General features: G+C 45.9%; 1 protein-coding gene across 3 annotated transcripts in view; it reads left to right on the top strand.

The window, feature by feature from the left end:
- LOC134087505 (NLR family CARD domain-containing protein 3-like) overlaps positions 1 to 11,828 on the top strand; it is a 28,974-nt gene extending 17,146 nt beyond the window's left edge. For all 3 annotated transcript variants that reach the window (XM_062541052.1, XM_062541060.1, XM_062541043.1), the window contains 7 exons: positions 913 to 1,007; positions 1,191 to 2,997; positions 3,652 to 3,822; positions 6,115 to 6,288; positions 6,517 to 6,690; positions 10,107 to 10,153; positions 10,443 to 11,828. In XM_062541052.1, the coding sequence (XP_062397036.1) occupies positions 913 to 1,007; positions 1,191 to 2,997; positions 3,652 to 3,822; positions 6,115 to 6,288; positions 6,517 to 6,690; positions 10,107 to 10,153; positions 10,443 to 11,032 (3,058 nt within the window). In that variant the 3' untranslated portion in view covers positions 11,033 to 11,828. The remainder of the gene's footprint in view (positions 1 to 912; positions 1,008 to 1,190; positions 2,998 to 3,651; positions 3,823 to 6,114; positions 6,289 to 6,516; positions 6,691 to 10,106; positions 10,154 to 10,442) is intronic.
- The last annotated feature ends 2,431 nt before the right edge of the window (positions 11,829 to 14,259 follow it).

Below are 14,259 nucleotides of genomic sequence, written 5' to 3'. Positions count from 1 at the left end.
TGCAGGAACTACAGCGGCAGAACGGAGGGAAATGCAGAGGGTTATAGGCACAGCCCAGAAGATCATAGGCTGCCCCCTGCCTCCTTTGGAGGATCTTGCCAACCACCGCTGCATTACCAGGACAGGATGCATTCTCAAGGATGTTTCCCAATTCCCACCCTGTCCACCACCTGTTTCACCTGCTCCCCTCTGGGAGACGTTACAGGTCCATGAGGGCACGTACCACCAGACTTACAAACAGTTTCTTCCCTTGGGCCATACGGACACTGAACAGACAATAGCCTCTGGAACTTGCCATACCTCACCCCCCTTATCCCACAACCTGCCCCCCCCCCCTCCAAACCTACTTGCCATTAAGGTTGGAACCTGCTGCTAGGATAAAGCTTCTATTCTATTCTATTCTATTTGCCAAAAAATATCTTGATGACCCCCAAGACTTTTCGGATAGCATTCTGTGTACTGATGAGTCAAAAGTGGAACGTTTCAGAAGACATGGGTGTCATTATATTGTAGGAATGATATGTCTTAGAATAGTTCTTTAACATTGTGCTCCAACAGAATGTCACTAACTCTGAAACGCTGAAACTCTGGGAATCAGCCCAGGTAGCAACAATGTATGCAATGGCCCCTATAGGCCAGTAACTGATAACAGCAAAGGATAAAACCTAAGCTGAAACTGTGAGCTGGAGGAACACCTTCCGCAGCAACCCATTGTGAATAAGTCATTACCTTCAATAAATGGATTATCATTTAAAAGCTGCATTTTATGTTTACTTGCGTTGTCTTTATTAAAGTTAGTTGGATGATCTGAAACATTAAAGTGTGAAAAGAACAAAAAATAGAACGAATCTCAAAGGGGGCAAACACTTTCTCACAGCGCTGTGTGTGTGTGTTATCTCCTTGTGTAACCAGACCACAAACACACGGACGAGATGAGCACACAGTCATGGGAGGCAGCACCCATCTGCCAACTGAGCATGCTCCAGTCAAAAGGGCCAAACTAACAGGTGAGTCTGGGAGATCTATTAGGAAGAGCAGGATTCATGCTGAATATAAAGACCATTTATTTAAAAGAACTCAAAATGATTCATCATCTCAAATTTTTATGCTGGAAATGTGTTTTAGAAACACTGACTAATTAGTTATGAATTATGGTTTGTTTGTTTGCTTGTTTGTTTGATGCCAAACAGATGACAAGGTCCTGACCAGAGTACTGATGACCCATAAAGCCAGCATGAAGAGGAGGTTTGAGAACATATGTGAAGGCATCATAAGGTCAGGGACTCAAACACTCCTGAACAAGATCTACACAGAGCTCTACATCACAGAGGGAGAGAGTGAAGGGGTGAATAATGAGCATGAGGTTTGGCAGGTAGAGTCAGCATCCAGGCCACAAACTACAGAAGACACAGCAATTAACTGTAATGATGTCTTCAAGTCCTTACCTGGACAAGAGAAACAAATCAGAACTGTGATGACTAAGGGGATTGCTGGCATTGGAAAAACCGTCTCAGTGCAGAAGTTCATCCTTGACTGGGCAGAGGAGAGAGCTAACCAGGATGTAGATTTCATGTTTGTGCTTCCATTTCGTGAGCTGAACTTGGTCAAACATGATCAGTACAGTCTTCACAGGCTCCTGCTTGACTTCCATCCAGAGCTTAAAGAGCTACAGAATGGTGAATACAAAGACTGCCACATTGTGTTCATCTTTGATGGTCTGGATGAGAGTCGACTTCCACTAAATTTCCAAAAGAATGAAAAGTTGTCTGGTGTGACAAAAAAGATCATATCAAAAACATCATCAGTAGATGTCCTGATGACGAGCCTCATTCAGGGAACTCTGCTTCCCTCTGCTCTCATCTGGATAACCTCCCGACCAGCAGCAGCTGGTCAGATCCCCTCTCAATATATCAGTCAGGTGACAGAAGTACGAGGCTTCAATGACCCACAAAAGGAGGAGTACTTCAGGAAGAGGATCAGCAACCAGAATCAAGCCAACAGAATCATCTCACACATTACAGCAACCAGGAGTCTCCACATCATGTGCCACATGCCAGTCTTCTGTTGGATCTCAGCCACTGTCCTTCAGCAGATACTGGAACAGGATGATGGGAAGGAAGCCCCCAAAACACTGACTGAAATGTTCATACACTTCCTGCTCATCCAGACCACCAGGAAGAATCAGAAGTATCAAGAGGAAAATGAGACTGATAGACAGAGGCTCCTGGAATCACACAAGGGTGTCATATTGAAACTGGCAGAGCTGGCTTTCAAACATCTGGAGAATGGCAATCTCATGTTCTATGAGGAAGACCTGAGAGAGTGTGGCATTGATGTCAGTGAAGCTTCAGTCTACTCTGGCATGTGCACTGAGATCTTCAGGGAGGAATGTGTCTTTCAACACAAGAGGGTCTACTGCTTTGTCCATCTGAGCATCCAAGAGTTTCTTGCTGCACTTCATTTGTTTGCCTCCTTCTTGATTAAGAACATGGAGGTTCTGGAACCATTCCTGAGCAGAAAATCCAGGTCTTTGCCTCTAGATAAGCTGTTGAAGAATACAGTAAACAAAGCTTTGGAAAGTAAGAATGGACACCTTGATTTGTTTGTTCGCTTCCTTCATGGCATTTCTCTGGTATCAAATCAGAGACTTTTGCTTGGCCTCCTGACACACACACACAGCAGCCCAAAGAGTGTGAATAAAACACTTAGGAACCTGAAGGCAATGTACAGACCAAATATCTCCCCCGAGAGGTGCATCAATCTGTTCCACTGCCTGGTGGAAATGCATGACTCTTCTGTTCATAATGAAATCCAGGCTTTCCTGAAGGCAGAGAAAGGTGCTGTGAAACAGCTCACACTGGCTCACTGCTCAGCCTTGGCTCATGTGCTTCTGATGTCTGATGAGGTGCTGGATGAGTTTAACCTGAAGAAGTACAAAACCTCAGATGAGGGACGGAGGAGACTGGTGCCAGCTGTGAGATGCTGCAGGAAGGCTCTGTGAGTATCACAATAAGCACTTCAATCACACACTGCACAATTCTGACATTTTATCCATATTCATTCTGACATTCATGCTTTAGCAGAGACTGTAGATTGTTTAAATATACAGTATAAAGTCCCTTACTTATGCCAGGTCTCCAGTCTATGCAGAATGCAAAATACTTTGTGAAGGCATGTGTGTGTGTGTGTGTGTGTGTGTGTGTGTGTGTGTGTGTGTGTGTGTGTGTGTGTGTGTGTGTGTGTGTGTGTGTGTGTGTGTGTGTGTGTGTGTGTGTGTGTGTGTGTGTGTGTGTGTGTGTGTGTGAGTGAGTGTGTGTGTGTGTGTGTGTGTGCATGGTATAAATGAGGTGTAAACGTTCTCCAGTCTGACCCATTTAAATAAATCAGATTTCTGCAGCTCGGGGTTAATCTCAATGATCAGTAGTCTGTGGTTAGCTGAGTTCGGGCTTTGAGTCTGAAGATGAATAAACTATCACTGATATCTGCACCTCAATACATGGTATTCAGGTGTCATATATTATTCTCATATCCCCCTTAGTAGTGTTGTGTTGGGCCTGGCACATACTGTATGTGGGGTAGTTTTCCTCTCACTCTTCCTGCAGAGTTAAACTTGACACATTATCCTTGTTTACTATTGTGCCTCTCTTGCAGACTTGCTGACTGTAAACTAACAGAGAAGTCCTGTGAGATTGTGGCCTCAGCTCTGCAATCTGCAAACTGCCCCTTAAGAGAGCTGGACCTGAGTCAGAATGACCTGCAGAAGTCAGGAGAAAAGCTGTTCTCTGCTCTTCTGAATCCGAACTGCAAACTGGAGACACTGAGGTCAGTAATATTGTGTAGACTAATGACAGACTAGTAGTATGTTTAAAGGAACACTTCACCGTTTTTTCATATTAAACTATGTTATTCCCTTAACTAAGACGAGTTGATACTTACCTCTCACGTTTCAATGCTTGCACTCACTGGCTCTGGTGCGTGGCGCTACTTTGATAGCACTTAGCCAGCCCAGATCATTCATTAGGATCCAAACAGAGATGAAGTTAGAAGCGACCAAACACCTCCCTGTTTTCCCTATTAAAATTGTTTAGCACAATCACTGCAAACATTCCTCTGTCCCCCTGTCAGTCAACATGATGAATGGGCAACGTGGGCAGAACAGTAGGAAGGCCCAAAACCAATACTAAGTGCTGAGTAGGGGGCTGTGTATGGGGGCTGAACTGAGTGGAGATGTGCTGAGGCTGTGGTGTATGGATGTGCTGTGTGTGACTGGAGAGTACAGAGAGAGAGTGAGTGTCTACTTTGGGACTGTGCTTAATGGGACTGGGTGGGAGAGAGTGCTATTTATGGGCTATTTATTGGCCTTTTAACATGATGGGAGTGTCATTTATGGCATGACAGATGGCTGTGTATGTGTGCCCTTTTTGTATTTTATATTTTTATTTACTCTATGTAGTGCTGGGCGGTATGGCCAAAAATGTATATCACGGTATTTTTCAAAATTCTGACGGTTTCACGGTATATGACGGTATTTTTTTTCCTTGCATAATCAGGTGTTCGCAACATTTTCTATGGGTTGACCAAGGAATTACTGCAGTAGATTGACTTAGGATGGCCTATTTTACTGTCATGATATTGTAGAATAATTCCACACTAGTAGTAGTATTACAGGTTGTATGGCCATGATGCTGTTTACAAAGAGGCACTCATGATTCTAATGGGCAATTGCAGTCAAAATACAGACCTTTTACTATGCAAATTGCACAAACCTACACAAAAAGTAGTGCAATACTAGTTCAAGCCCAAGTACACTGTTTTCAAGTAAATATAAAAAGGAAATATAAAGCAAGTGTGACTAAGTGAAGAGACTGCTCCGCTAATATGCCTACTCTGTCAAATAGGCCCATCAAAATCATGCCGTGCTGTTATTGTGTGCTCTACACATAACGTTAGTGGTAGGCTAACGTTTAAAGAATTCACGTGGATGTCTTGTTAGCCTATCAAGTTACGGTTCGCTAAGCAAAATGTAAACACAAAAGTTCGTTTCAGTGCACTGATGACAGTCAAGATCATGACTAACTAACCAGCTAGTATTGTATTGTTCAGTTCATGTCTGTAACATGCTTTACTTTCTATTTAGATAATTTCAGCGAATGTTATTAAGGTAAGATGAATTATAAGATCATAAAGCTTTCCTGTGTTCGGTGGGTTCGCCTACTAGCCAGCTAGCTAGTTACAGCGGTGAACAATCTTTTTTTTTTGCCTACTGGAAAATCCCTTTCAATGTAGGTTATTAAGACCAGTAACGCTTTTCTTTAACTAGGGGAACAATTTAAGGTATTCTGTGCAACACCCGTAAATAAATCCCTTAGCAAAGGAACAAATAAGCCTTCTGCATCATTATTAAAGGGAGAACGTGAGGTGTCTTGTGCTACAGGCGCCACTGTTTACTTTCTCCATGCGTGTTTAGAAGCGCAACACTGAAAAGGGTCCCGTCTGAAACAATGACGCGCGACGCAGCATTCCGCCCACAGTGTAATCAAATACACCGGTATGGCGGTATATTAAAAATTCATATCATAACGAAAATATACACCGGTATTCGGTGTGAACCGGTATACCGCCCAGCACTAACTCTATGTATAGCATATGTGCTATGTCCTGTGGTGTGTTGTGTATTGTGGCTGTGGCAGCTTACCCCTTATCCAAAACACATTTCTCCCTTGGGAGACCTAATAAAGGAACCTTGACCTTGATGCAGGAATTTCAGAATATTGGAAAAGAGAATGCACCAGTGAATTAGATACATTTAGACTTATCTGATTAGTCAGGAAGAGAACAATTATTTGCCTTAAGTTAAGTTAACCCCTAGGAACATGAATCACCCCTGCTGCCCACATGACACTACAAGACAACAACAACAAGTTGTTTACATGGCTGCAGAGTGTGTAATGTAGTGTTTCTCCAGTCCATGTCCCTGCTGTGTACTTCATGTGAGTGCTACACACATCTGTGTCTGTGTCCATCCTCATGAGATACAGTGACCTCCTGGTGCTGAAGGATGGTCTGAAAATGTCCTGTTTTCAAAGACTGACCTTCCACTCTCCTTTGAGACAGGCTCAATCTGTGCCACCTCTCTAAAGCAAGCTGTGAAATGATGGCATCCGTGCTGCAAAGTGCACCTTCCCATCTGAGAGAACTGGACATGAGTGACAATGACCTGCAGGATGAAGGAGTGGAGCTGCTCTGTGCAGGACTGAGAGATCCACAATGCAAGCTGGAGACACTGAGGTCAGTCATTAGGAATGTTATGTAATGCAGTACAGTATTTTACCCACCACATAGTAAGAAACACCAGTGTGCATGTGCATAACATTAACATCTCTGAATGTTGATAATGATCTGCTCTTGGTGACATTTAGGGGTTGTCAGTCAAACTGACTGAATATGCAAATTACTTGTACACGTTCAATGCTTTTTCCTTCATTTATAATTAAGAAAGAGCATCTCTTGTTTCAGACTGTCTCTTTGTCTCATCACACATAAGGGCTGTTCTCTCTTGTCCTCTGCCCTCAAATCAAACCCCTCCTACCTGAAACAGCTGGATCTGAGCTACAACCACCCAGGAGACCCAGGTGTCAGAGAGCTCACAGACAGACTGAATGATCCCAGCTGTAAACTAGAGACGTTGAGGTGAGATGTATTACATCTTAGATGACTTTCTAGTGGAGCTGTTCATCCATTTGTGTCCTGTGTTGGAGACTGGATATTCAGTCACGTTTCCAGATGATTCCCTTCCACATATTAAACTGGGCATGATGTAGTATGTGGCCCTTTAAGTACTGCAAGTAAAAGGCAATCCCCCAGCCTTACACACATACATACATACAGTATAAGGCTTGTGAACAGTTTGCACTTGTAAAGCTTTAGTAAAGCTTTAGAATTCATAACACAAGATGGGCAACCATGTCTGCCCAGGCTACAGAAGATGATTAGGCACAGCTTGCACAGTGACCCACTGATGGGTGAAGGAGAACCAAGCTTTGAAGAATAAGTAGGTAAATAAAGAGATACATAAATCATTTAAATACATGAATAATGTCACCGACACAGGGGGCAATAAAGACCACTTACATTGTGTAAGGAAAAGCACATTCATATTTGCACATGTTCAACTCCCAATGAGGAAGTTCATGATGCACTTGCAGAGGGAGAGGCCCAGCATGAGAAGTTTGTCTGTTAGTTTGAAGGGGCTGATGCTGTTTCACTAGTTCACTCATTGGATTGCTTAGACTGAGTGCAGAGAATAGTGAGTTTGGCTTGGTAGCTGGCCATGATCCTGGGATGCCAAAAGCAGAATCATAATGCAAGTGATTTCTGCTAACACCCCCTATGGATGGATATAATTTAGAGTTTAGAGTTCATAGTGAAATGGAGCAGGGGGGATGGGAGGCTTTACAACTCCAGCATGATGTAAAGGACAGTAAGGGGGGTTTTATCCTCTACTAACGGAAATGGGGTGAGTGATGGCTGTAAATCAACCCTATGGTCTCCTCCCGAACTTTGATTAGAAGCATCATTTCACTAGTTCGCCTATTAGATTGGTTAGACTGAGTGCAGAGAATAGCGAGTTTAGCTTGGTAGCTGGCCATGGTCCTGGGATGCCAGTAGTGGAGATCACATGTGAGTGATGTCAGCTAACACCCCAAGAGCGCTTTAACCAGAGGCCACTACCAGAGGGAAAGTGAACAGGAATTGGAGACCTGGTAAACTTGCATTGATCTTGCATTCAACTAATCCTTGAGGGGTGTAGATTAGGAGGTGTCCAAGGACCAATGACCAGGCAAACGATTTCCATTACTAGGGGTATGTTTGTGCCCATGACTAGAAGTGAAGGCTGAATAGTGCGTATCTGCCCAACTTAGCCTGAAACCGGTGGGGAAAGCATCTGTGGTGGAGAGTGAGCTGGATGGGGAGGACTGTGTAATGATATGAGATGTAGTGATTAAGTGTAGGCAAGAGTGAGCATCTTCTCTGTTGACCAGAGTGGTGGCAGTATAATAGGAGACTGAGAATGTAGAATCGCCATGGCTGCAGCGAGGTAAGGGGATGCATTGCCACCGTTAGAATAGAAGTGGAAAGACTGTAAGAAAATATGTTATGGTAAGTATGTTCTAGACACTGGAATAAATTGACAGAAAGGTGATTTAGAAGAGTGGAGGAGAGGCTCATTAGGCGCATTTCAGTGAGTGTTACTGATTGGTCAATATGCTCTGTTTGATATGAACCTTTAGGCTACTATGATCCATGACTTGTAGATAAGGACACGTGGATGCAGATCTACGCCAGATTAACCTCACTATGCCACCTTTCCTCACTACATCTCAACGGCCAAATGGCAAATATGAGTGTGAGGCTGAAAGTGATCCTGGAACAGAATCTGTTGCTATGATAAATGTGGGCCTCCTGCATGACTGAAGGTGGAAACTCTGCATTCCAGATCATGAGCAGGTTGTGAGTTATCAGAGCAGCGCAGGGGTCTGGCTTATCCTGCGTCTGCATTCTGTGCATGCGGTGCTGGCTAAGTGTGTGACTATTACATCCACGCGGCAGGTGGAGGTGTAGCGTGCCTCCAGATTTGTGCAAGCGGGGTGGACGTTTGAGCAATGGCCCAGATTGTGTTGTGCTTGCTGCTGGGCTCAGTGAAATATAGCTATGATTTACGGAGCACCGTGATCAAGTTGGACATGGTTGAACTACTCCGTGACACACGCAAGCACACGGGAGTGGAAACTGTGTTGCGCTTGTTTGGTGCAGCGGTGGCCATTCATGTGTTGCCCGAGCCATGAGAACGATGGGTGTCGGGGATCAGTGGAGCTTTTGCAGCATTTCTCAGAGCTCAGCAGAGCTGTTGCTGCATGGGTCTCAGTAGAGCTGTTGCTGCATGGGTCTCAGTAGAGCTGTTGCTGCATGGGTCTCAGCAGAGCTGTTGCTGCATGGGTCTTAGGGCTCATTTCACCCTATCTGTGGCAACCTTAAGCATCAATTGGACCTGAGCTGGAAGAAAACTGTTAGAAAGTGATTTGCGTGAATAATATCCAATATTCAGCGCGATACAACATACGACACTGTATACATGATAGGCAGATAAGGCATGAATAGACATGAAATGATGAGTAGGTAGATGGCGTGAAATGATAGGCATAAAATATGTGAGTAGGCAGATGAAATGGAATGTTGTTCCATGGCACTGCTGGGTGCCCAAGCTGATGGTGCGGGGAAGTCCAGCGTGGCTCCGGGCATGGAATGGGTAGAGGGGCAAAGGGAGGGAGCAGTTGCCCCCAAACAACTGGAAGGGGGCAGCCTGGGAGGGAAGTCCTGGCTGGGGTGGTTGGAGGGGGGACGTAAACGGCAGTAAGGAGGCTTTTATTCCCTAGCAACGGAAGTGGGTTGAGTGATGGCTGTCAATCAACCCTATGGTCTCCTCCCAAACTTTGTTTAGAAACATCATTAAATGCTGAGATGGAGCTGGGGAACAGCATTCTAACATGGCGTGGAGATCCTATATTATGTGTTGAGAAAAAAATGGAAGTGTGTGTGTGTGTGTGTGTGTGTGTCATCTGTGAGAGAGTGAGAGAAGAGAGTGTGAGAGAAGAGAGTGTGTGTGCGTGTGTGTGTGTGTGTGTGCGTGCTTGCGTTCATCTGTGAGAGTATCTGTGAGAGAAGAGTGTGTGTGTGTGTGTGTGTACTCTGTGTGTGGTGTCAAAACACACTCTATATGTGTACAGTACATTTATTTAGGCTGGAGAAATGTGAGTTTGCGTGTTTGTGTAGGAAATATAAGAAGTAACAGCAGTGTTGCCCTCTGACGATCAGTCGGGACGGGTTCTACTTGAGTCTGTGCTTTGGATAAATACACATTAACACACTAAATCCCTCCCTAAGTCACTTTACTTTTGCCTTGCTTTACTTAGAAGCTACTCTTGAGAAATAGCCTGCTTGATATAGAGACTCTGAAGTATATTACTGCCTCAATTCATAATAAACACATCTCATACTAAACTCAGTGATGTGTCAAAACTGTATTTTCTTCTCTCATCCTTCTTAAGGTATGACCATGGAGGAGAGTGCAGGATTAAACCAGGACTGAGAAAATGTGAGTGGTTTTACTTTTCCTAAAAAAAACGTGATTTGTGTATGTGTGTGTTGAGAGTGTGTCCACAGGAGAGGAGAACTACGCACCCCTGTGCACTGTTTTACGCACTCCTGTGTGTGCGTGTGTGTGTGTGTGTGTGTGTGTGTGTGTGTGTGTGTGTGTGTGTGTGTGTGTATGTGTGTGTGTGTGTGTGTGTGTGTGTGTGTGTGTGTGTGTGGTGCACATGCCCTTTCCTACCCCATGTTCTGATGAGGATATTCTCTCCTCTCTCCTCTCCTCTTGTGTGCAGATGCCTGTGAGCTCACACTGGACCCAAACACAGCATGCACACGTCTCTCTCTCTCTGAGGGGAACAGAAAGGTGACACATGGGCAGCAGCAGGAGTATCCTGACCACCCAGAGAGATTTGACTCCTGGCCTCAGGTGCTGTGTAGAGAGGGTCTGCCTGGACACCACCCAGAGAGATGTGACAGTCTGGGTCAGAGTCTAGTCAGCACGGGTCAGTCTGGACGCTACTACTGGGAGGCTGAGTGGAGTGGTGATGTTTATATAGCAGTGGCCTATAAGAGCATGGAGAGGAAAGGGGGTGGGGGCAGCAGCTTCTTTGGAGGTAATGCCAAGTCCTGGAGACTGAGGTGCTCTAGTAACAGTTACTCTGCCTGGCACAATGATAAGAAGACTGTCATACCTGCCCCCTCCTCCAGCTCCAACAGAGTAGGATTGTACCTGGACTGGCCAGCAGGCACTCTGTCCTTCTACAGCATCTCCTCTAACACACTCACCCACCTGTACACGTTCCACTCCACATTCACTGAGCCCCTCTATCCTGGGTTTAGTGTTTATATTGGCTCCTCAGTGTCCCTGTGCCAGATCACATGACCTCCTAATCCTGCAGGAGAGGACAGCCACACATTTCTGATTACACACATCTGTGTGTGTGTGTGTGTGTGTGTGTGTGTGTGTGTGTGTGTGTGTGTGTGTGTGTGTGTGTGTGTGTGTGTGTGTGTTTGTGTGTGTGTGTGTGTGTGTGTGTGTGTGTGTGTGTGTGTGTGTGTGTGTGTGTGTGCTGGCCACTGCTCCATGTGTGTGTGTGTGCTGCCCACTGCTCCTTGTGTGTGTGTGTGTGTGACGTGTACTGTATGTGCTACCCACTGCTCTCTCTCTCTCTGTGTGTGTGTGTGTGTGTGTGTGTGTGTGTGTGTGTGTGTGTGTGTGTGTGTGTGTGCTGCCCACTGCTCCATGTGTGTGTGTGTGCTGCCCACTGCTCTGTGTGTGTGTGTGTGTGTGTGTGTGCTGCCCACTGCTCTGTGTGTGTGTGTGTGTGTGTGTGTGTGTGTGTGTGTGTGTGTGTGTGTGTGTGTGTGTGTGTGTGTGTGTGTGTGTGTGTGTGTGCTGCCCACTGCTCCATGTGTGTGTGTGTGTGTGTGTGCTGCCCACTGCTCCATGTGTGTGTGTGTGTGTGCTGCCCACTGCTCCATGTGTGTGTGTGTGTGTGTGCTGCCCACTGCTCCATGTGTGCGTGTATAATCCTAGTGTGTATGTGTGCTCCTGGTGAGGTCACTGCTTCCTTCCTTCTGTGTTTTACATTTTATTTGAATTATAAATGAAATATGTAATTGGTAATTCTTTAAAAATTGCATCTCATTTGAAAATGAGATGCAAATAAATAAAGAAATTAAATAAAAATTGTGTGTGTGTGTGTGTGTGTGTGTGTGTACACAGCATCATTTTTAGCATATGGCACATGTGCATTCTCAGTGAGCAGAGATCACTCCACTTGACCTAAACCTGTGGGCATCCAGGTGGAGGGGTTGAGTAGTAAGTCCCACATCCACAGAGGAGGTGCCCTTGACCACCTAACTCCCCAAATGTATCTGGGCGCTAGATCCAGGGCTGACCACTGCTCCGGGTGTGTATGTGTGCTCCTAGTGTGTGTGTGTGCTCTTTGTAAGGTCAAAGCTCCAAGTGTGTGTGTGTGTGTGTGTGTGTTCACTACCTCCAGATGGGTAAAATACAGGAAATTCTACAGGACAAATACCTCAGTGCAGGGTATGTCCACTGCCTTTTGTGATACAATTGTGAAACCAACACTGTATTTATTCCTTCAGCTCAACACATGTCCAATATCCACCATCCACTGATAGCAGGTGTTAGATAAACTAAGTCCAGATAACAGACTGACCATCCTCAGTGCTCATGTCTCATGTAAAGGACGAGGCTGGTTAACTCATTCCCAGGGAAAGGTCCTATAGGGAATGAGGAAACGTCATCATCTTGCTGCTCAGTTGTTCTTCATTGGGTCGTCTCATCCAGCTTCTGAGACACAGCAGAGGAGAGAGAGAGAACAGTGGGGTGAGGGGGTCAGACAACACGGTGACGGCTGACGGTGTTCCTGCTCGGCAGGTTCATCCAGAGGTGGACTTGGATCGGAGCAGTCCTGATGCAGGGGAAACGTCCGGCTCCCTTTGGGTCCAGAGCTCTTTCTGGAGCTGGACACAACCAAAGCCTCAACAGCGAAGGAGATCCTGGCCATCGTGTTGAAGCACTGAACATGTTTCAGCAGGAAGTCTACGGGGGTCAGAGGTCAAAGTTGAATCTCACCACAAGTCACCTGACCACCTGAGACAACAGCCACCGAGCACCTGAGGCTACAGTCACCTGACCACCTGAGGCTACAGTCACCTGACCACCTGAGGCTACAGTCACCGAGCACCTGGGTAAGGCACCAAGACCCAACGCCTTCCAGATACGTAATTCCAGATCCACCAATAAGGAAAATACATCAATAATGTCCACAGCACAGGGGGCAATAAAGACGTCAGGAACAGCACATTCATATGGACAGATGTTCAACTCCTAACACAAACAGCAAATGGATCACACTGCACATTATTACACTAGGCAAGTTCATGATGGCTGTAGAACAGGCACAAGAACTGCGCAGCACAAGATGCACGTGGTTAAAAATCTGTCCACGATGGTCTAGGTGGGTGTGTTTACGACTCGGCAGTCGCTATCACATGGCCTTAACTTATCGTGGGAGCAAGGCGGCTGCTGAGCAGCGGCGCAGCAGCTCTCTAGGTACTGCGGAGCCTAGACCCTGCCTTCATGACGTCAGGACTTTGCCCTAATTGGCTTTTACATCCCTGACGTATGTGCAGGTGTTTAGATGCCTCTTCATATCCACAAGGGTCCGTGCCTCATGTTTCGTCACATGGTCACATAGACTACGGGAAGTAGAGAGTGTACAACTTCATAGCAGCCTTTGTATCCCCACCCCTGCTGTCACCGGCAGATCTCGCTGCTGCAAGAGGTCAACTTGAACGCGCCTATTAACAGGTTCAGCTCACCCAACCACGTCTTGTCCAGTCCTGCGTCCTTCCAGCAGGAACGGCTCCCACTGCAGGACCACCTGCTCACCTGTCTGGGGAAACTGGGCAAATGATCTGTGTTTGGGTCACACCCCTGTCTAGGGTCAGGAGCAACAAGAGAGGAGAGCCTGCACTCTGGGCAAAGACACATTGAAGCAAAGTCTGTGAATGTGTTTGGAGTGTTTATTTGAAAGAAAACATGTCTCACTTGTCTCCTGAATCTTTGTGTTTGTGTGAGTCAGTGGTCAGTGTATCTGTATCAACATTTGAACATACAATTCTTAACATCTGCACGATTTAGTGTGTGTGTGTGTGTGTGTGTGTGTGGAAATGTTTCAGCAGAAATTATCTGTATTCGGGTCACACCCCTGTCTAGGTTCAACATACAATTCTTAACATTTGCACAATTTTGTGTGTGTGTGTGTGTGTGTGTGTGTGTGTGTGTGTGTGCGTACGTGCGTGCGTGCGTGCGTGCGTGCGTGCGTGTGACAAAGAGTGTGTAACTAAAATCAATCAAACCGCTCAGCCTCGGACAGCAAGGACGCTGGACAACCTGGGAGGGAGTGGTCAACAGGACTATAAGCTGGGCTGACATGTGGAAGGTCCCCCAAGCAAGGTTGAGCTTCCTCATGAGGTCCACCTATGATACTCTCCCAAGCGCCAGCAACCTGTGCGTATGGTACGGCTCAGAGGAAAAGTGCCCACTCTGTAATGGCCCAAAGCCAAGCCTGCAGC

Source organism: Sardina pilchardus, chromosome 1, assembly GCF_963854185.1.
Source record: "Sardina pilchardus chromosome 1, fSarPil1.1, whole genome shotgun sequence".
In the NCBI taxonomy this organism is placed as follows: domain Eukaryota; kingdom Metazoa; phylum Chordata; class Actinopteri; order Clupeiformes; family Clupeidae; genus Sardina; species Sardina pilchardus.
Note: the sequence above shows the minus strand (reverse complement) of the source record. Positions and strands in the feature narration are given on the sequence as shown.